Below are 23,317 nucleotides of genomic sequence, written 5' to 3' on the forward strand. Positions count from 1 at the left end.
AGTGGGGAGGCTGCTTCTCCCTCTGTACTCTCCCTCCCTCTCTTTCTCTCTCTCGAATAAGTAAAAAAAATCTTTAAAAAAAACTAAATAAATTTCTGTAAGTTAAAAAGTCCATACTGTTGTATGTCAAAATACCTCATTAGTAATTTTTAAAAACCCTGCCAAAAGACAATGCATATTATAGATAAAGGGCTATTTTCTTCAAACATAAAGAGCTTCTATAAATTCAAAGAAACAGATCAAATCAACATCAATCAAAACAAAGAAAAGGAGGAAAGAGAAAGCAAAGGAACAAGCAGCTCAGAAAAGAAAAACAGTTTTTTAAAAATATGAAAAGATGACGACCTCACTCATAATAAAAAAAGACACCCACTTTAAAAGTATACCAGGATAACATTACCAATCTGTTAACCAAAAAGAGATTAAAAAGCTGACCACCCCCAGGTTGGTGAGGTGTCAAGAAATAGGCTCTCCTAATAGGAGTTGTGACTGTGAGAGTAAATTTAACATGCATAAACCCTTTAACACAGCTGCTGATCGTCAAGAAATTTATCTTAAAATGACATTGTATGAGGTTACGTATTGCAGTCTTACTTGTAATTAGTAGAAACTGAGTAACATCCAAAATATCTATCTAGAGAAAACTTTTAAAATAAATGATTAGTATATTCATACTGTAGAATCATATGAAATATAAAAAAGAAAAGTAAACACTTTATGTACTTAATTAGAATTATTTTAAAAAAATAGATTATCAAATGAAAAAAGGTTCAGAGCAGTATGCAGAATATGGCATCACTTGTCTTGAAAAGAAAAATACCTGACATGGCTAAAATGCTTACAAATGCACAAATACTTCTAAGAAAGATACTAGAAAACTCAGGAGAGGAGCTGGGTGTCTGAAAAAACTATATGTTCTTTGGTACCTTTTAAATTTTAGTCATATAATACTGAATATTATAACTTAAAAAAAATCCCCAGTGTACAAAAATTCTGTTTCAAGCATTGGCTTTGCCTAAACATCTACATGCAGTTAGATGGGAAGGCTGTTTAAATCAACTATTCCCTCTCAGAGCACAGGTCAACTCCTTGGGTTTTGGCAATTTCTATCCTTTAAGTATTCTGCCACCATACCCCAGGTTCCATGGTGGTCCCTCCTATCCTCTGGGTCAACAAAGGGGGCGCAGCCAGGCCCAGAGATAAACTTCTCCAGGGTCATCCATCTTCCAGGTGTCAGCGAACTCCAGCACTGCCCGCCCATAACCGATACAAGGCACCCCTCTCACGGGGCTTTTGGCGCCGGCCCTGCTGAAAATAACTAGCTCCAAAGTGGAAAGGAACCGGAACACAGACACAAACCACACCATTTCAGCTGAGTTTACAATGGCTTCCTGGCTGTTTAAATCAGGACAGGCAAGAACAGACTGCCAGACAAATTGTCATTTGTAGGCCCCTAGCGAGCTTAGGCAGTTTTCCACCTGTCCAGACAAATAAACACACTGCCTTGAGTTATGGACAGGTGGGCCCTGTGGCGCCGGAGACCGGGTCATTAGAGCATGTGAGCAAGACAGAGTGGGATCCTGAGACAGACTGCTTAGCATCTCAGCTCTGCCCATGATCTTCAGGCCACAAGTATCCTTCTCACCCACAGGCTACTCACCTGGAGGCATTCAAAAGGGAACATCCATGGGAAAAAGCAGGAAAAAGAAAAGTAAAGAAACCCTCAGCAGGAAGGGCAGCCATCCACAAAAACACAGAGGGGAGAGCACAGAGCACATCTCAGGGTGCTGGTGAAAACACTGCGGGCCAGAAAAGAGCTCTGTGTTGCAGGGGAGGTCCAGATTCGTTGCTTTCTTCCAGTCTTATGTAATAAAAAAAGCCCATCCCTCACCCTCTGGCCCGGTAATGACTTAGCTGCCACTCTGACTGCACACCACATCTCTAAACAAATTAAACTTCTCTGGGGCCTATTCATTTCATGGAGGGAAAAAAAAATCCAAACAGAGACATAGTTGTCTTGTGAGAAGACAGGGAAGCCAGCTAGTAGTTTTGCTACATGTCAAGGGGCTCTGTGTGAGCCAGAGATGATGAGGGCTAGAGCAGTCAGCGGGAGGTCATCTGGGCAGGAGCATGGATAGACCAGAGGCATCACAATGCCTGGCATCTTGACCCCAACCAGTCGCAAGCCTGCATATACCACGCATTCGCTAACCGGGCAGCCACGGTCCCTGCTTGTGGCTAACTGAGACACCTCCCCGCCCCCAACAGGACACAATTCACCATGTGAAATAACACAGAGCCTACATGTACACACATGTGTGCACATATACACATAAAGACCACCTCCATACCTGGGATCTGAGAAGCTCCCTGTCCACTGACCTCTGCAATTCCACCCTGGGTCAGACAATATCTGAGGCCCCCTGCACCACCCTCTCTAACCAGCAACAATGACCTGTTTGAAATCTGTGGGCTTGACTAGTACCAGGAAGCATTTCAGAGTCATCAGGCCATCAGCCCTTAAGATGCCTTTCAAGGTACCAACACCATCTCTGAGTTCAAAACAATGATGGTGCAGCTACTCAGACTCTCCTGCCCCGACTCCTTGAATACCTAATCATCTGTCCTTCTCTCATAGGATCTCTGTTCTCTAGATTCCTGGCCATCTTCTGGTCTAAATAATTTTGGAGTTCCTTCCCCTTGCTTTATAATCCTGGTTTTTAGATTTTATTTCCACTTTGAAAATGGGATGTGTCCATGGAAATGTATTTCCTAAAACAATGACCTAGAATCTAATCTTTCTTTCTTTCTTTTTTTTTTTTAAAAGATTCTATCTATTTATTTGACAGAGAGAGATCACAGTACGCAGAGAGGCAGGCAGAGAGCGGGGAAGGGAAGCAGGCCCCCTGCTGAGCAGAGAGCCCAATTCGGGACTCGATTCCAGGACCCTGAGATCATGACCTGAGCCTAAGGCAGCGGCTTAAGTTACACTGAGCCACCCAGGCGCCCCGAATCTAATCTTTCTACCACAACCCATTCCTTTTCCAGGATGACAACGACAGTGAACAAGTTTGAGAAAAAATTTTTTAAAGTTTTATTTATTTAAGTAATCTCTACACCCCACGTGGGGCCTGAACTCAACAACTCCAGATCAAGAGTTGTATGCTCTTCCCAAGCAGCCAGCCAGGCGCCCCCAAGTCTGAGAAATTCTTGTAAATTCAGATTTCATTCTATTTCCGTAGCTTAAAAAATATATGTATGTGTATACATAAATATGCACATATGTACACATGCATGTACGCATATATGTATAAAAACTCACCCAACACAAATTACTAGAAATAAAGGGGAGGGGAACCAAGATAAGGAAAGAAGCCAGTGGCTAAAAAGAGGAAGTTAAAAGTAAAAGTCAAGTACTAAGATGTATTTATAAGACAATGTAAGTGTAGAATGGAATTTCACATTTGTCTGACAGGAGAAACTAATCACTAACAGAAAGCAGCTTGCTGGCTCAGCTCAGGCCACGCCCCACCCCGCCCCCTCCTTCCCGGAGGGCCCCACCCTGGCAGCCCCAACCCCCATCCCCATCAGGCTCTATCCCTCCTCTCAGCTTTTTCTCATTAGCATTGTTATCACCAACCAGCATACTCTGATTTTACTTATTGTCTTCTCTTTCCCCTCTACTTTCTAGAACGTCAGTTACACAAGGCACAGGATTTTGTCTGTTTCATTCACTGCTCATCCCCAATTACTGGAATAACAGAATACCTCAAACTTCGCAAATTAGTTGAATGAATGAAAAATTCTAATAAAAATATGCTTCGATTCTATATTACTGTCAATTCTGTGAAAATACCTCTACTTGATTCTCAAGCACAACTGTTTAGAATAATATGACTAACTACTATTGCCTAAATTACATAAAACCACTCCGTCTGTATCTAACTGACGCCATTACTAGAAGAAAAGAAGGAAGACAGATACAAAACCAGAAGCAAAGTACATAAAAAGAATGTCCCAGAAATTTTTCTGTGATTCTTGACATCTATATGCACTGTCATTAAAGATCAAATTCTCCTCATATATTCACTGAGATCCACTGGCACCCAAGTTTTTGGTCTGGGGTTTGAAAACAACAAAATGTAAGGAAACAAAAATGAGTCAAGAAGGGAAGTTCTCATGTTCTGGCAATTTCACAAATACCACAAAATCCCTACCTGGTCCTTGATGGTGCTGTGCTGATGGGGCTAAGTGGAACCAGGCCATTTCTGAAAGGACAGGGGGCAGACAGTGTGACAGTGTGGATGGGTGGCATAGGGGTGAGGAAGCAGAGCTAAGACCACAAGCAGTAAAATGCTCTGGAGAATGTAACAAGTGAACACGGGTGAGAGGTTTAAAAGACAAAAGACAAGAAAAACCCTTCAGGCAGAGAAGGCAGAGGAAAGGCTATCAGAAAAACCTCTCCTTGATGCCACCAGGAAGGAAAAGGAGGAAAAGAAAAGTAAATGAAAGTACGGAGGGAGTAAAAAGCCAGGAAAGAGCACAGAGGAACAGGGAGGAATGAGCAAAGGGGAAAAAAGGAAATGAAAAGAAAAGCAGGAGGAGTAAAGAGGTAGGAAAGCAGCCAGAAAGAAAGCTAGAGAGGAGAGGGAAGCAGGGAGATGCAGACAGGGACAATAATAGCCAGGTCCCCCAGAACCCCAAGCAAAGTAAAGAGGGAGCGGCAGGGAGGGCGCCCTTCCTGGCCAGGTGCCAGCCACCCCGCCTTTGCTGGCACGCTGTCCACTGGGAGGCATGATGTCACCAAGGACCGTCTGGTGGGGTGTGGCAGGGGTCAAGAACACCAAGCCTCTCCTCACAGAGCCAGGACTAACACTGTCTTATTCATAATACTGTGTATGGGGTTCTGTTAGCGTCAAGGCCATGGAAATGCCCATATGCATCTTTTTAAATCAGGGCTCACCAAAATCCCTTGGATTTACCAGACAGGAAGGCAAAACAGTTTCTTCTGGACTGCCTATAAATGGAGATTCTTTTTAAAATACTGGAATAAAAACAAACAAACAAAAAGCCCTCAATCTTAACAGGTCACTTAAAACCAAGGGAAACCTCGAAGTTCTAGGACAAAAGTTGTGACTCCTGTGTACACAGGGGCAACAACGAAATAGACGGTCCACACTCTGATTTGTCCCCAGGGGTAGGAGTATATCACATTCTTTTTTTTTTTTTAAAGATTTTATTTATTTATTTGACAGATCACAAGTAGACAGAGAGAGAGAGAGAGAGAGAGAGGAAGAAGCAGGTTCCCTGCTGAACAGAGAGTTCAATGTGGGGCTTGAGCCCAGGACCCTAGGAACATGACCTGAGCTGAAGGCAGAGGCTTTAACCCACTGAGCCGCCCAGGAGCCCCTCACATTCTTGTCTAGAGTGGGCTGACCATGCTTAGCCAGAAAGACTACACAGTATGCTTGTTTCTATGATAAAGAACAAGACAAACTGCAGACTGTGGTGGGGAAAGTTTAGCCACTGTCAGCGCAAACTCAAGCTCCACTCTCCTTATTTTACAGCAGAGGTCATTCTTCTAGCACACCCAACCCACAAGGGTTAAAATCAACCCAAGCCTCTGTGGAGTTGAACCAATCAGCTCTTCCCTTGATGACATCATGCCTCCAACTGGACAGCACAGGCGGAAGGGTGGGGTGCCTGGGACAGGGCGCTTGGGCCTGGAAGGGTGCCCTCTGTGCTGCTGCCACTTCACTGCTCACTGAGGGATCCCAGAGCCAAGGGTCCCCTCTCAGCTACCATTCATTTCAGGTGGAACCGGACGGTGCCCCCAAACCCCTGCCAGAAATTATTCTCAGCTCATACAAAATGCACACAAAGCACGCATCCCTGCTCTTTATCCATTTCCCACTTGTTTAATATTTATGAAAACTGATTACAAAACACAAATTTATCATTTAAGCCTTCAGCCAAGTTTTAAATTACTCAAATGTTTATGCTAAGTAGACAAGCGGCCTTCTGCGGTTTTTGTCTTTCATAAATTTCAATCTCATTCAAAGGCAGCTATGGGAGAGACCTATCTGACCCCAAGGACGCCATACATTCAAGCCACAATCTGACCAGAAGGTTATTTTTGTTCTTCTTAGGAGGTACTTAATTCGGACATTAACTGCTGCTGTGTGCCCTTGTGGGTGCACCCCACAGTGCAGAGATGGGATGGAAATGCATCTAGGAGATGGTGGTTCTGGGGCACACAGCTGAGACACTGATGTACCACCAGCTCCAGAAAAGAGAAAAGGCTTCCTAAAGGGGAGAGGCTTCAAGTTAGATGATCAATTTCTCCTGCTTCTTAGCACCCTGGATATCCACACTTCTGGCTCGTTTGCAAATGAAGATTTACAATTTACATGCACGAGCTGTTTTTATTGCTCCAGCACATAGCCATCTAGGCTGGCCTGCACTGGATAGGAATAGTACTACAAAATGTCCGTATGGCTCAGGGTCCCCTCAGGAAAAAGACGGCACATGCACACTGGGCAACCAAAAAAGCTTAATAAGGGGATTATTTATACACATTTGGACAGGGTACAGAGAGATCAACAAGTAAGGAGAGGGACTCACAGCCAGGAGCCCCAGGCTAGAAGCATCCAGGGGAGGGACTGGTTATCAGAACCCAGAGACAGCAGCTTTAGGGAAAGGTCCCTCACAGGAGAGCTGGTCTTTCAGGAGGGGACACAGCCAACCCAGGATTCCTTTGGCCTCGCAATGCAGGCCACACAGATGAGCCTTCTGGGGCACACAGGCAGGTAGAGAAGGAGAGGGAACATGCCTGAGGGCAGATGGAAGATACCCTGCAAGGTGTCCGACAGGGACCTGGAAGACAGCTTCAACACCAACGAATAAACCAGCCCTCTGACACAGCCACACAACACCACACTGTGCGTTTCACAACTCAGGTCTGAATCCAGGTCTTATGGATGTTGCCATAACTGGTAAGACAGAAATTATAAATCGGTAAATACACTCATACCCCAAATTTGGATACACATCAAATGTTAACAGAGACTAACCTGTAGAGAGATGTAGGTGATTTTCCCATTCCTAATCTATGTATTTTTAAAGTTGTACTGATGGACAGTTGTCCAGTTTACCTTCTGTTATGCCCCTATTCTATTAGGCATCACCAAGATAACAAGGGGTGCTTTGATTTTTGACTGGTGAACAGAGAAAGCATCTACTGAAGCTTGGATTTTAATCTCCTCTTAGGCGGAGCACTTTTCAAAGTAAATTCTTCTTTTTTTTTTTTTTTTTTTGCTACTAAAAATCTAATGGAAACTAGGGAGAATCCTAGTGTCATAACGGATGCCATCTCAGAGGTTCCCCTTAATCAGGCCAACTTTCCGAAGTCCTCTCGTTCTGGGGAATCACCCAAGGGCGGCACAAAGCACCTGTAAGGAGCAGTCTGTATTTGGAAAAAGCAACTCCCAGTCTGTCAGCTGTGCACATCCCCCAGTTACAGAACAACAGCCCTGACAAGCAGCCCATCAACTAGCCACCGTTGGCCATGATATAGAAGAATACATTTGAAAAATAAACAGTAGAAAGAGACCCAGATTTCGCTCCAACTTCTCTCTCCCAGAGTTAGCAGGAAGCTTCGTGAATTTCTCAAAGAGCAAAGCGGGGGTGGGTGGGGTGGAGTGGGGTGGGGTGGGGCTACTGCCCTCCCCTCCCAGCTGGGCAGGCTCTTCTGTCCCTGGGGTGGGTCATATAGGACCTCACCAGGCGAGGGGCCTGAACGCCATGGCTTCCCTGTCACCTTGCCAGCACTAGACAAGCCCCCCAAAGTTCTGCCTTTCTTAAGTTCTGAAGACACTCTGTGCCTCAGTTCCCATTCTCCAAAGCTCCAGGCACAATAATAATGGGAATAGTTACCATTTATTGAATACTTCAAGCATAGTAGGGACTGGGCTAGGCACTTAAACATATGTCTAACCGGTAAAAAAAAAAACAAAAAACAAAAAACCACGCCTCTGAAACACAGACCTGACTGCCTGTTTCACAAGTACCACTAACAATGCTGAGGCTTCCCAAGGCCACTCCTGTGACAAGGAGTGGTGGATGGTGGAGCCAGGGCTCGGAGCTGGGTCTGCTGACTCTGGAGCCTGAGCCCTGCGTGTTAGCCTGCACTGCCTTCTAGGAGTGGTCTGGCAGACCAGCCCGCATGTCCATCTGCACCGAGATCACAGCTGCCCAGGCCCTACAGTGAGGAGCTGAGCTGGAACCAAGCTCCTCCGAGAAGCTTTCCCCAACCTCCTGGGGATCAAGTGATGGCAAAGAAAAGAAATCAAGTGCAAGATACGGCACAGCAGCCTTCAGGCACCTGTCAGGGGTGGGGTGGGGAGCAGCCATTAACTAATGACCCGTTCTGGCAAAGTCTGCCAAAGACCTTGGTCTAGGGCCAACCACTGGGGGAAACACTTCTGAAGTTTCTCTTTTGACAGAGGTAACCACGAAAACCATGTATAATATGACTCAAAAACAATGATGAAGGATAATGCAAGAAGGGTCCTGTGAATCATCTCCAAAGGAGCAAATCTTGATCTTCTGAATTCCTTCCAATAAGGGCTCAGTTCTCTTAGGTTTTCGAATCTAAAGTGCAACAGTGCTTCCAGTCATTCAGTCACATCACAGACTGGCCTAGGACACCCAGACCTCAAGCAGCCCCGGAGTTCACGGTAGCCACCCGCAAGTTCTACCTGCAAAAAAACAGGAGCATATGAACCTCCTGCAGCTAGGGGGCCAAGAGACAACTAGTGCGTTAGCCCGAACAGCCCACTTCGATGACGCTGGGCCGTGCTTCAGTGACTTTGTGTTCCTCCTCCAGGAGGCAATGATGGAGGCCAGGGGACAGACGGGCTGGCCGTGATGTGTGTTAACAGAGCAGGGAAATCCTGCGGCCAATCACCTGGCACTATTGATCTCTTGGGTGCAAGATACGCTGGGAAGATGGAACCAAAAAGAAGAGTTAATTCATAAGACTGGTAAAGCTGTCTGCCAGCCCATTTGAAGGATTCTGAGATACAGCCTTGCTATCAAACCAAACACTCACTTCTCAGCCGCGTGTTCAGTCCACTATGTGATCCCAATCTCTCTACCCTATCGCTTTTGAAGATTTTATATCTTAAGCAATCTTTACACCCAACGTGGGGCTCAAACTTAAAACCCTAAGATCAAGAGTCACATGCTCCACTGACTGAGCCAGCTAGGTGCCTCCCCACCCCGCACCATTACTCCTTATGCTCCCCTAGACGAACGCTACCTACAGAAACCAAATGACCTAAGCTTCTCCAGTTCCACAACTTCCCTCACACTATTCTCTCCACAAGTGAGTGCCCTTTCTTCATCCCCTAGCTTAAATCTGGTTTTCCCCCATTTCCAAGTCTCTGGGATCTTTCCTGAAGTCCCCTCCCACCCTCCGTCTCCACCCTCCCCACTCCCACTGATGTTTTTCCTCCATCTGCCCCTCCTCCCATTTCAGAGCACACAGCACTTCTCTTACTTGTGAACTGCCTCATCCTATCCTTGACTGTAAATGAGTAAAACTCTATGTTGTGTGTGGTTTTTTTTTTTAAAGATTTTATTTATTTATTTGACAGAGAGAGAAAGATCATAAGTAGGCAGAGAGGCAGGCAGAGAGAGAGAGGGGGAAGCAGGCTCCCCGCTGAGCAGAGAGCCAGATGCAGGGCTTGATCCCAGGACCCTGAGATCATGGCTTGATCCCAGGACCCTGAGATCATGGCTTGATCCCAGGACCCTGAGATCATGGCTTGAGCTGAAGGCAGAGGCTTAACCCACTGAGCCACCAAGGTACCCCATATGTTGTGTGTTTTGAAAAGCAAAAGCAAAGCACACCTTCCTACAAACAAACAGATCCTAGTGGGTAGTCTCCCACCGGCCAGGAGCTCTGTCACTCAAACTGATTTTCCTTTAAGTGGTCTAGTGTCTAATCCAGGCTCACCCACTCCACCTTGGTTTCTAAATGAGTGAAAAGTGAAAACTTTCTACTGCACAGAATTCTTCGGTCCCGACTACACAAGAGTTCTTAAGCTCATCTTATCTGGAGATAAGAGTGCTGCAGGAATTGCCCCCACCCCGTTCCCACGCCTGGAATGGGATTCACTTTGGTTTCTATAACTTTGCAGCTGCAACCCGAGTAGACTTGGGTAGAGCATTTAGTCTACAGATCACTCAAACAGGCACGTCAGCTGCACTGTTCCCCTCCTCTTTACGAGCTAAATTCATCTCTTGAAAATGTTCCTGGGAGACAGACCCAGTTCCCTTCAAAAGCAGCTCTCTCTCCACAAGAAGCCTGCAAGGGTAGCACTTTAACATTCTCTGGGTGTTTACCAATCTTTGAGAAACACATTCTTGTGCCCAGCAAGACATGTCACAGGTCACTGAAAAATATTCGGGTACATATTTCTAACTATTCTAGAACAGTGGTTATGCAAGTTAACCTGGGCCTCAGACTCCCAATGTTCTCTCTTCTTTAATCTCTCTGTTTTTCCAACCACCTAGCCCTCTGCGTCTCCAGCCCGGGAATGTGGGCCAGGCGGAATGCTTCTGCTGAGAGAGGCGTTTGGTCTTCCAGGGGAATGCAGCAGGAACAGTCACGGAGGAGCGGAGAACAGAAAAACCCCCTCTGATCCCCTTTCAGTAGCTTCTCCCAAAGCCCACCCACCGACCCCGTCCTAGCTGACTCTGAGTCTTCCCTCTTCCTCCTGAAGACGCAAAGTTTTCTGGCTCTTCGTAAGAATCTCCAGGGTAAGCACAACTCCCTGGATAGTGGCTAAGGGGATCCAAATATTTCCAAACAACATGTCATTTCTCCCTCAGAACAACTCTGCTTGGGGCCACCACCCTCCAGTTTAACCATGAAGGGACTTCTCCTCTGCCATCTGGGCAATGAGATCCCCTGCCTGGCAACTTGGGGCTTGCCTCGTCATGGCTGTCAGAAACACTCTGGTCACAGTGAGAAGGAACCAGGGCAAGCCTGGCCCACAAGTCCTGGTCCCAGGAGTCGGCGCACAGGGGAGCCTTGGTGGGCTGTGGCCAGCCCAGCTCCCTCTGACATCACGTGGCCTTACCTCATCCCACTCCGAGGCAAAGGAGGGCGACTTCTCCAGCCTCTTCTTCCCGATGCTGCAGTTGGACAAGGACTCGCTCCGGCTCCCCATTGTAGTGTCCTCCGTGGGTGAGCAGGTCAGGAGATCAGAGTCAGACTTGGACAAGCTGCGGCTGAGTTTGAGTTCAGCTTTGGGTTTGCTGGTGGGAGGGGCTCGGCTCCTAGCCCCACTCCGGTCTCTTTCTTCCTCAGCACCACCAGGGTGTTGAGATGCTGTGTGAGTCAAAGTTTCGGGGTGCGATTGGCTGTTGGTGGTGGGCAGGCCAGCCGGATAACCTGCTCTCTTACTCTGGTCCAGGACACTGGGCGGGGAGGCTCCAGGAGCGTGCACACCCGTCTCCTCCAGCTGCATGCTGGCCTCGTGACAGGCGCCCTGTGCAGGGGACCCTTCTGGATGGCTCTGGCCAGGGGCAGAGAGCAGCTGGAAAGGGTCCTGTCCCACCTCACACACCGGGGAGGAGCCGTGGAGAAGACCTGAGAACTGCTCTGGGACCTGCCCGTCCTGCCCCTCCGCAGAGTCCTGGCTCCGGTTGCTACTGCTCCGCCTGTGGTCTTGGAGTGGACAGAGAAACAGAGAAATAAAAAATTAAACGTGGCAAAAATCAACAAAGTTCCAATGCAGTGAGCAGACGGCAGGGCTGAGGAATTCAACAACAGGGAAAGAGAGAGAAGCAAGCTGGACAGGCTGGAGAGAGGGCAGAGGGAGAGAAGAAGAGAGAGGAAGAAAGAAAACAGTTTCGTATTGTACTTAATGTTCAATTTGTACCCAAAGTCAGAGCATTTATGAAATTCCAAACACTGGCCTGATTAATGCTATCTGGCAGCCTTCCCTGTTGTTAGGTTTCTCTTAACGTTAACGACCAGACCTTGCTATATAAGGCGAGAAGTGCTAGCTATATCCTACAGAAAGGACACGAGTAAGGAGAGAGCAAACACAGAGTAAAAGTGAGAAAGAAAGAGAGAGAGAGAGAGAGGGAGAGAGAGAGAGAAAGCGAGCCAGCGAGCAGGCGAGACTCACTCCTGGAACATCTGATACATTTCCATAAAGGCCAAAGTGTTATTTAGAGCCACCCAACGCCCCCCCTCCCCTTCCTCTGGCAAGCAGCAACAGAGGGGAAAAAAATGGAGGTCATGATCCACAACCTGTAACTTCTGGAATTCTTTAACTAAGCGTGCAAAACAAAACAGCAGAGAAATAACCGCTTCCTTCCTCACATGGGGGTTGTGCAGGGTTCCACGCCTCATCCTTCCTTCCTCAGGGAGCACAGACTTTTTTTTCTTTTCTTTCTTTTTTTTTTTCCTTTCTTTCTTTCTTTTTCTTTTTCTTTTCTTTTTTTTTTTTTTTTTTGTGGAGAATGTGCACATCTCACTCCTTCCAAAGCCTCCCAGCTGCTCCTATTTGTTTAAGTTTAACCTCAGTTGATCCACTGAAAACAAAATGGTCTAATCTGTCAATGCCAGGAGACATTTGCAGTTCTCTCAAGACCTCCTCAACAGCCCAGAAATCTGACACTACCAGCTCATGAGGCCAACCACTACTGTATACTCACCCAAGATATCAAACACCTCTGCCCTGGAGTGGCATAAATAATTGACTAAATCAGAATCCAACATCAGTATCACACCGGGACACCCAAGGGGCTCGCCCTTCGTGACCTCAGACCCGTTAGAGATTTTCACAAACATCGGCAGGATAGCTTAACCACCCTGCGCCCAGGACTAGCTCACATTCCTAAGCTAATATTCAATGTCGTTATCTCTATAAGTAGAATCAACAGTATAGATAACAAATGGTTCCCTAGTCTGCCCAAAGCTCCCAAGTCTTAGAACCCAAAGGATCAAGTTCAATTATTTTTACAGATGAGAAATCTATCTTGTCTAAGGTGGTGGGGGAGAAGACGTTAACCTAGGCTTTTTGGAACACCTGGCTCTAGTCCTGGCTGTGCTGCTCTTCAGCTGTGTGGCCTTGGCACTGAACTCACTCTATGGGGCTTGAGTATCTAAAATAAGTAGGATGGACTGCGAAGTCTTTAAAAATCCCTTTTATGTTACAATGGTGATGAGAATCCAAGTCTCCACCACACTGTGATGGCAAACTTCTCCCTCTAGTGGGTTGCTGCAGATCCCTGCCTGGGTGCTTCTCTTGCTACCCCCTGCGTACACCCACTCTCCCTCACCAGCGTGCCTGCAGCTCAAGGCTCCTGGAAGCTCAATTCCATTACTGAATAGGGTCCTTGGGTGAGGAGGGGTACACTTTGATAAACACAATGCACGAAAACACAGTCTTCACTGCCCCAGGCACCATGCCGAAGTCCCACAATGCTCTTCCAAGACAGCCTTGCAGGAAGGATCCCAACAACCAGTTCTCATATTGAGCCCATTAGCCTAAGTTCTGAGCAGGGACACGGTTCCATTCACCCCACTTTCTCAAGACGAATGTCTCCACAGTCTGCTCAGCTTTTGGCAAGCCTGCTGAGGCTGCAAGGGGTAGCCAATTAGCTGTACTTTATGGCTCTGATTACTTATCCACAGGAGGCCAAAGTATGAACTCTGGCATCTCCTTCCTCTACACTTGACTGCTTTGGGATTTTCATAACCCTAACTCACAAACTCTATACCCCAAAGGTCAGGTCTAGAGCACTAAACAAGCACTGAACAATTGGAATCACTGCTCTAGGGAACAAGAAATGCGTACGTAAGAGTTCCATCCAGCCTAACTCAGCCCCAGCAAGCCATGACTTTAGGACTCTGAATTCCACATATGACAACTGGGCACCCGAACAGAGCTGACCCATAGCATTGCAAAGTGGGGCTGGAGAGGATGACACGTGACTGTCTACTGGTGGTTCAGACCAATGGCACTACCTAAGACAGCCAGATGGGGAGAGTCAAAATTGCTACCTCTCAGACCATACCCACATGGCAGTTTCCTACAGATTCCGGCCCAAGGTGCCATTCCTCTGACTGCATCTGAATACAAAAAGAAGACTTTGGTAACAGGAATGCGGGCTTCTATTTCTTCTTGTCAGCATCTGGCTCCTTATTTCACAATATTTTGGGGAGGGAGGGGAATCCAACAACAAAAGAGAAACACTGGAATCCAGAACTGGGAGTTAGCCTGGCTCACGCTGCCTGGGTGGACCTTGGAACCCAGGCCACAGAGAATGTTCTGACTGCTGCTGTGGGAGCTGACAATGAAGGCCCTGTCTAACAGACACCCATTCATGCTAGCATCAATGAAGAAAGAGAGACACATGCCAAGAGCTCAATACCAGACAGATGCCTGGGGAAGGAAGTGGGCAGAAAGAAAGAATGGAAACTTATGGAAGGAGGAAATATGTGAAGAGGAAAAATTTCTGAGGGCCATAATCCCATGAGGGAAAAGACAATCTACCAATACTTTATAGAGTAAAAGAAATCATGGAAAGGAATTCTTATGATTACATGACTCACCCAGGCAATTCCCTAGGAAAGACACCTTGGTGCTTGAAAAGCTTGTTAAGATTGAAGATCCTCAGGATCTTAATAAGCTATTGTTCTTTTCCCCATTAAAAAAAAACCAAAAAAACAAAAAACATATCCAAGACTAAGCTAGATATCCTGGCAAATCAACAAGTAGGAAAAGAACTACTCAGTGGTCCCTTGTAAAGTCAGAATAGTATTAGGCCTCTCAGGGACGAGGTGGTAACAATATAATGTACTGGTCACAAGCCAGCTCTTGAGCAAATTCTTAACTTAACTTGTCTGTGCCCAGAACTCTCATCCATAATTCTGGGGTCCTGAGAGTGCTGACTTCATAGGATTGTTGTGAGAATTAAATTATATGTGTTAAGCAATTAGAACCACACCTGGCACATGTCAGCTCTCAAGAGATGTTAACAATTACTATTCTCCACACAGGATCCACTACAAAGTGCTTCACTCACAGATGAGCTCACCAACTAGTCTGCTAGTTGGTGGGCTGCTCACAGGTTTGTCGGAAAGATCACCAAAGACAGCATCCATGACACGTACGAATATCCATTGCCTTTGTTATCCTTACAACTCTTGACAGCAGAAGGCAGGGACAGAAGGTAATACAGTGAGAAGGCTGGAGTGAGAGATGGGCCCCAGAACTGTGGCTATGAATACCCATTCCACCAATAAGCAGGTACAAAATGTCTGCCTTCAAGAGGCACCCAAGATTTGAAGACACTGACCTCTCAATGGGCTTACCAGCTATTGGAAGAAACTAGCATACACAGAAATGACTAGAATTAATTTTTAATTAATTATTTAAAAATTAATAGATGCCTTAAGAAAAGTATAAATCAGATGCACAGTGAGCAGGAAGGAAAGTGTGATTACTTGGAATCAGGAGTCTCAGAAGAGGTAAGCTTCTGAGCTGGCCGCTGAAGAAGTAAAGCCTTGACAGGCTTAATGTTTAGTGGAAACACACTTACACTTAAAAAGCAGAACCATGAACCTCATGCCTGGGCACTCATGGACTCTCGGACTCACAGAAAAGAACTGTCAGGCCTGAGGCTTTCCCTCTGACTGGGAATCACTGCACTGCCCCCTGAGAACCATACAGCTTCCAATCCTCCTCCCGCACTGCCATCAGCACACCCCACAAGCTGCCCTTGTAGGAGAGAAACAAGGGGCTAGGACACAGAGACAGCTGTTTCCTTACTCTCCCTGTAGATAAAGGCCAGCTGCTCGACTGAGCAGCACACACCAGCATGCTAATTCTCAGCCCCTTCAACTTTCAATCTTTATTCACTCTGGGTGTTCATTTTCCTTTTACCCTGTGAGCTGCTGAAGCAAGGGGTCTTCCGTGCTGCATTTTAATGCTCATGACGATGATCCACAGGGATTTCAAGGGCTTCTGAATAATAACATTTTAACATTTACACATTTTCGGTCACAGTTTCTGTCTGTTTAGATTAGGGCTAAAAACTGTAGTTTGTATGAGAACTTGCTAAGTCAAATCAAACCTCCAAGCCAGAGAACCCAGTAACTCCAGTTACCCAGACTGTTCTGCTCTCTTTTTTCTGTAAGGCCTGGAACCCTCCAACTCTCTAGTCACTGCAGTGAGAACCAGAAACCATGTGTGTCCAGGAGAACTCCTACGTACATGGCTACTTGTGGAGAGTCCCCATGTTCTCCTCAGAAGGAAGGTGCTGACTAGGTTATGCAGACACTTGCTGGCAACTGTGATCTGATAAGACAAGAAGACCTAGAGTCCATTCTCTGGGCCATGGCAATCAGAGAAACAGAGACCTGAACTGGGAGATTCGGGAAGCCCAAGTTATAGTCCCGGCCCTATGATTTCTTTCTCTCTGGTTCTAAAAAAAAAAAAAAAGAAAAAGAAAGAAAGCAAAGCAAAGCAAAGCAAAGCAAAGCTGGGGTACATTCTCTAGGACTAAGATTTACTATGATTTGATTCCAATTAGGTAAACGAATCTTCCACTTCTACAGTGTTAAGAATGTGAAGAGCAGCAGGGCCCTGGATAAAAACGGTTCAAGCTCATGGCTAAACAGGCTTTGGATTCAGCCAGACTAGGGCTTAAGACCCAGCTCAAACACCCAACTTCTTCCTCATCTACTACACGGTGACAAAAATAGCCCCCACCCGGAAGATTTGTCATAAGATACACAATGACCTAATCAGCGACCAAGGACTCAGCACATGGCCGCCCCTGAGAAGCATTCATTAAACGGTAGCTGCTATCATTATCATCATTCTTCATTTACAACCATTTCCGAACTGCTCTTCATGCTCACGCTGCACACACAGGCTGGTTTCCTTTCTCCCAAACTCTGTAAAAGGAGACTGGTTTCTTTTAAGTGGCCCTATAAATTAGACTGTAGAAAACTCCACCGGCAGGGAAGGTCTAGTAGTCTTGCAAGTTTGGTGCAGGGTGACATGTAGCCGTTCAGTGACGTATCTTCAGGTCAGAATGTCTCTACCCACTGTAGCCCCCATGGTTTACAGCCCAGCTTTGGGACTCAGGGCTGTTCTACCTTGACTTGGTTCCGATTACCTTATAGCTCCCCCATTTCCTTAAATTTCTCTTGGACAGTCTGTTTACTCCTTGTTGTTGGACCTCTGGCCCCCCAAATTTCCCTATTCACTATACCAGCTCTGCTTGGCTCACTTTCCTACCAGCCATGATACTTAACCGTGTCTAATTTAACAGCACACTTGACATCTCTGTTTCCCTTGATCTTCTGCCAGTTCCAACACTGGGTATTCAGGACCATTTGCTTTCTCTTCTCCAGTTGCTGGAATGTTGAGCCCCGATGAATACTCAAGAAACAACTGACTGAGTCTTCTACCAGTTTATTTAACTCAGCTGGCTTCCAACAGCCACACTGTGTTAGGTACTAGTTGTTCTATGCTGGACATGCTGCTAACTATTTTCTTTTTTAATATTCACAACAATCATGAGGTAAGAATATGTACCCCAACTTTACATGTAGAAAGTCAGGCTTAAAGAGGTTAAATGACTTCCTCAGCCACCAGCCAGTATGCGGTAGAGCAAGAGTCCAAGTGGACTACCAGGCCGGGCCACCATTTCATTCATCTCTTGAAAACTGCAGTGTCATTGTAAAATGGATTCCTCATTTCTCCCTCTCTTTTCAGATTGTCATCTTTCCTGCAGTGCCTATACTCTTGGATACAATCACACCAATTTCCTGACGAGACTTAGGTCAGAGACACCTCAGCTACTCTCAATGTCACGTCAAAAAGTGGGGATAATCGGATCTCTTCCCACCTACCCTACAAGATGGGGTGTATCCTTATTCTGACTTTACCAATGGCCTTCTAACTGCTGAACCCTTCTTCTAGTCTTCCTTTGTCTAGCTCTTTCTGTATTACTTGACACGGTTTACCAGTTATCCCTGGGACTCACTCTCCCCTTCTTCCTTGGTCATAGGACTTTTTTCAATTGGCTCATAGCCACCTACATTAAGATTACACTTCCCAACATCTCTGTAGTTAGGCAAGGTCACATGACCAAATTCTGGCCAATGGGTTATAAGTGAAAGTAGTACACACACCTTTTGAGAGCTATCTGTGAAGCGCCCTCCTTCCTCCCCTTTCTTCCTTCCTGTGCTGACAGCATGAACTTGAATAGTCACCCTGAACCATGAGATGTCAGAAAGAGACCGGTTCCTTGACAATCATGAACTGCCATGCTAGCCCTAGACTCCTATCTTGTTTAAACAACAGGTATCTTGGGGTTCCGTCACATTCAGCCTTGGCTTCTATGGCACTGCTTTATCCTGATTATCTTCCTGTATTTCTTTACCCTTGTGCTTCTCAATATGGTTGTATTTTTGACTTCTTGTGTTTTTCCCTCAGCAACTGATTAATATTTCATGTTACCCATCACCTCAACTTGGATGATCCATGAATCTGCATTTCTAATCTTTCCACCTCTCTTGAACACTAGGACCCACATTTTTAAGTGTTTATGGAGTACCTCTACCTGGATATTCTCCTAGTACCTGAAACGCCTCAAACTTAACATAGTCAAAACTGAACTTAACATCTTCCTTCAGTCATGTCCCTCCTCAATCCCCTATTTGTTAGATGCACAATATTTTCCCAAGCTCAAAAACCTCAGAATCATCCTTAACACCCTCTCTTCCTGATTTTTCCACATCTGACTATAAGGTCCTGCGAATTCTACCTCCTCTATACCTCTACCATCCCTACCTTCCCTTCCTATCACTTCCTCCTATAGTTTGGATCCTAATTTCCTTCAAAAGATTCCTTGAAGTTTCTTGACTTCAAAGTATTCCTGCCTCTAGTCACTCCCATCTAAGATTCCACAATTATTCCTGCCATCTCACTCAAAAAGCTTCAACAACACTGCACAGTCTTTGGAATGATGACTGACATTGGAGATCCCCATCTCTACAACCAGTTCTTTGTTCCAGCCAAACTGGATTACTTACCATTCTCCAAACAGAAGCGCTATCATCTCCCAACACCTTACTGATGTTTATGCCACTCCCTCTGCCTGGAATGCTCTCGCCTTCCTCCTTATTTCTGCCTAGCCAGTAGGATTCTCTGCTTTGGGGTTTAGCTCAAATGCTACTTCCTTCACAAAGTCATCCCTGATCTTCTGCACTAAATAATTTAGCCCTCTTTTGAACTCCAAAATTACTCTATATCACTTTATAGAATTTTAACATATTCTGCCCTTTTATGTATTTTACAGATGTCTCAAAAATACATATGTATATAAACGGCTGTCAATACATTTTGTGGGAGAAAAAATATAGATGTATAGTTCACAAGGCTTGGACTTGTTCCATAATGGAAAGAAAAGCAAACTATTCCAACTCAGAAATATAAATTTGTAAGAGCATGACACTTATACAGTAGGACTTTGGCAGTAGCTCCTCTAACGTGAGAAGGTGAGAGAAGAGGAAACTGCTGAAGGTAAGGCTTAATTATTAAACTGTCTCATTTACTTTTTTTTTTTTTGGCCTTTGGGAAAAGCATCCAAACTTACTCCTTGGCACCCACTGTGAGAAGGTGACCTAGGCTTCCAGGTAAAGATGGTGAATTGAACACAGGTACTGATCTGGTCTTCTTCCTGAAGTCTTACTAAACCTAATGTAAAATGGGACTGCACCTGGAGGCACACCTGAGAATCAATCCCAAGCTGGCAAAGGGAAAAGCCAAGGCTTACACTACAGAATTCCCTAACGGTTCAGGAACTGGCAATACACTGGATGTGGGAGAAGAGGGAGAAGCTAACATCTTCCTCCCCTCCCCTTCATGCTCATGCATATACTTCATTTAGCTCTAAATGCGTGGCTCTCAGGATTATTGACTTACTTGCTTCTAAAAAACCTCAGAGTGTAGCTGTGTGCCAAACAGTCCACATATATCACTTTTTTCAGATAATTATGCACCACTCACTGTCCTACACTAAGTGACCACTTCACCTGGACCTATGCCTATTAGTGGATGCTGCAGAGAAGCACCACAGAGAACAATGATTTTCAGAGCTCTTGGCTACTTTCCCATTTGTTGTCAAACCTAGAAAGTTGTCCACCACTTCAACAGTATGTCCAGAATGTCCAGTGGGCAAAGAGTTAAATACTAAAGCAAAATAAGTGACTATGCTACATGAAACTGGGAACACTGCTCTCATTGCTAGTTATGCTAGTCCTGAGTAATGATTTTGGAGGACTTCTATGGTGGGAATCATTTAAATAACGGAGGAATACCTAGCTAGATAAAACTATCATAAAACCATCCATGCCTAGGACCTTTCCGGAGGGATGAGTTTTCTACTTTGTGGACTGCTTTCAACTTGTCAGTTTTTGTTATATCTACTGACATAAATGGCAATCTAACAACTGCAGAATTATCATACATAGTGCCAGATGCTTAGTCACCAGGCACTAAATGCCACCGGAAACCCCACTGCTATCATTCATTGTGATGGACCAATAAGTCTCCCAGACAATTCATCCTGGGGGATGGCAGCAACTCTAACCCCCCAAATTTATTTCTATAAACTATTATTAATTTTTAAAATCTCCAAATTTTTGCTTTATATGTGTGCTTTATGTTATTACTATATGTTATTTTTTTTCCTCTTTTCTTGATCAGAATTATCAGAGATCTTTAAAAAACAAGTTTTCATTGTAATGGTCAAATCTACTTTTTTTTTTACTTCATTATTTCTTTTATATTTTTTCTTTACTGAGGTATAACATGCATACTATAAAGTATGTGAAATATACTATCTGCTTTTATCTTTACTAATTTCTCTCTGCTACTTTCTCTTGGTTAAGTTTTAGTCTATTTATTTATTTATTTATGTTGGGCATGGGGCCCAACACAGGGCTTGATCTCACAAACCTCAGATCAAGACCTGAGCAGAGATGAAGAGTTGGACACTTAATTGACTGAGCCACTCAGGTGCCCCAGTCTTTGTTTTATAACAAATAAATTTAAAGATATAAACTTCCTCCTGAGTATCACTTTGGTCAAATATTATCAGTATTTATATGAAGTGTTTCTACTACCATTAATTAACTTCTAAGTAGAAAATTAGGAGGGAAAAAGATAGGCACTCATAGACCATCTAACATTAATGACCAAGATGCTCAGTTTCACTAGATCAGGCAAAGGCTAATTACAAAAGACACTTCTTTGGCTTATCATGGTGAAAAACATTAAAGAGTGCTAATATCGCACATTGGTGAAGGAAAGGGAAAGCGTGTGCTCATTAACCATCAAGGGAGGGGCACTTCAGCTTTACCAGTTAAATCTAGACATGTACCTACACTCAGACTGGTTTATTCTACTTTCTATCAAAGTCTTTTAAGAAATACTCTTGTAAGCATGTAAGAAAATGTGTAGAGCATGTCTACAACAGCTTCATTTATAATAGAGAAATACTGGAGGCAATGTAAACAACCATCCACTAGACAATGGAAAAATGAGTCATGGGATAGTTAACAACCATTCAAAAACAGTAAGGTAGATCTTTAAGAATGTAAAACAAAATTGTACCCATGATCTATAGACAAGGTAAGTTAAAAAAACAAGTGCGCAAAACCATTTGTGAAATATGATCCCATTTTAGATTGTTAAAAACAAACAAAATGGTCTCCCATAGTCACTTTTCTGAAAAATAAAGACCTCAAACAACATGAAGCAGATACTGCACTTAGAACTATGTCACTTCCAGCAACTGTGAGTGGCGGAGAGGTGAGAAGATTTGACATTTTACTTGTATTCACTTCTGTATTGTTTAAATTTTTTTCCTGGGAGCTAATACAAATCTACTTTAAAAATGTAATCTAAATAATCTCCCATCCCACCCCTCCTGCGGCAGGTTTGCAAATTACAGTAGGGAGAGCCGAAAGCTGTGGTAGTCTCATTAACACCGCCTTTTCAGAACTGATGAATTAATCCATAAAAGCTGCCTTGGATAATGACATTAGTGAAAAAGCAGAAAAGAATGACTGTGTACTAATCCATAACATCATCTGCTGACTTGTCTCACATTTACCAACTCTAGCAGGCATTCTTCCAGGCTCACAAGAAACCGACAGAGCCCATTTTCATCTTTTTTTTTTTCCCATTTTCATCTTTAATGTCTCAGCTCCTTTGTCTGAAAGCTCTCTGAGCGATCCAAGCAGCTTGCCTGGAGGCATGCACATCCTGCATGCTGTGGTCCACTCAGATCTGCTTCCCGTACCACCTACTCATAACAGTTAGCCCAGTATTGCCGAGCTGGAAGGAACCAAAGCGAAGGAGGAGGAGATACTAGGTCTTAAGTAATCTGGGGCAGTTTACTCCTTAACCTGGAGATCTCCTGACTTGAGAATAGAAAATTCCTGCATCTGGGGGCGCCTGGATGGCTCAGTGGGTTAAGCCTCTGCCTTCGGCTCAGGTCATGATCTCGAGGTCCTGGGATGGAGCCCTGCATCAGGCTCTCTGCTCAGCAGGGAGCCTGCTTCCCCCTCTCTGTCTGCCTGCCTTTCTGCCTACTTGTGATCTCTCTGTCAAATAAATAAATACAGATCTTAAAAAAAAAAAAAAATTCCTGCATTTGGCAGCCAAGGAGACCAGACCCATTTATGAAGTTTGACTTTTACTTTTTCTTCCTTCCAAAGGAAGCCAATTATCCCATAGTGAGTGGGTCCAGATCAAGCCTTCGAAAGAGAGAGAATTATAATCTCCTTCCTCCTTGATGCTAAAAATTCTTTCCTAAGAACCACTTTCAAACAGAGCATTAAATACTTGCTCTTTAAGGGTTAATTTCAGTATGATTTATTATTAAACAACTAGAGAACTCATACTCTACTCTCCACTCTCTCTAACTATTTGAATTAAAAACCTAGCAACATGATTAGAAGACTCAATACAGTTAAGAAAGCTCCCCAAATTGCTATATAGATTCAACACAATTCCAATAAAAATCCAGCAGGACTTTTTGTAGAAATCAACCGACTCACTCTAAATTTTTATATGGAAAGAATATCTAAAACAATTCTGAAAAAGAATAACAAAGTGACATAGGCAAGAAAAGGATGGTCCTTGACAAATCGTGCTGAAACGACTGGATATCCACATGCAAAAAAGTGAATCTCTACCTACAC

The 23,317-nt window shown here is 44.7% G+C and overlaps 1 protein-coding gene across 5 annotated transcripts in view; it reads right to left on the bottom strand.

The window, feature by feature from the left end:
* ANKS1A (ankyrin repeat and sterile alpha motif domain containing 1A) overlaps window positions 1–23,317 on the bottom strand; it is a 177,666-nt gene that overhangs the window by 59,809 nt on the left and 94,540 nt on the right. For all 5 annotated transcript variants that reach the window (XM_044254970.1, XM_044254986.1, XM_044254962.1 and 2 more), the window contains one exon: window positions 11,151–11,740. In XM_044254970.1, the coding sequence (XP_044110905.1) occupies window positions 11,151–11,740 (590 nt within the window). The remainder of the gene's footprint in view (window positions 1–11,150; window positions 11,741–23,317) is intronic.

The sequence above is a fragment of the Neovison vison genome, chromosome 1 (assembly GCF_020171115.1).
Source record: "Neovison vison isolate M4711 chromosome 1, ASM_NN_V1, whole genome shotgun sequence".
NCBI lineage: Eukaryota > Metazoa > Chordata > Mammalia > Carnivora > Mustelidae > Neogale > Neogale vison.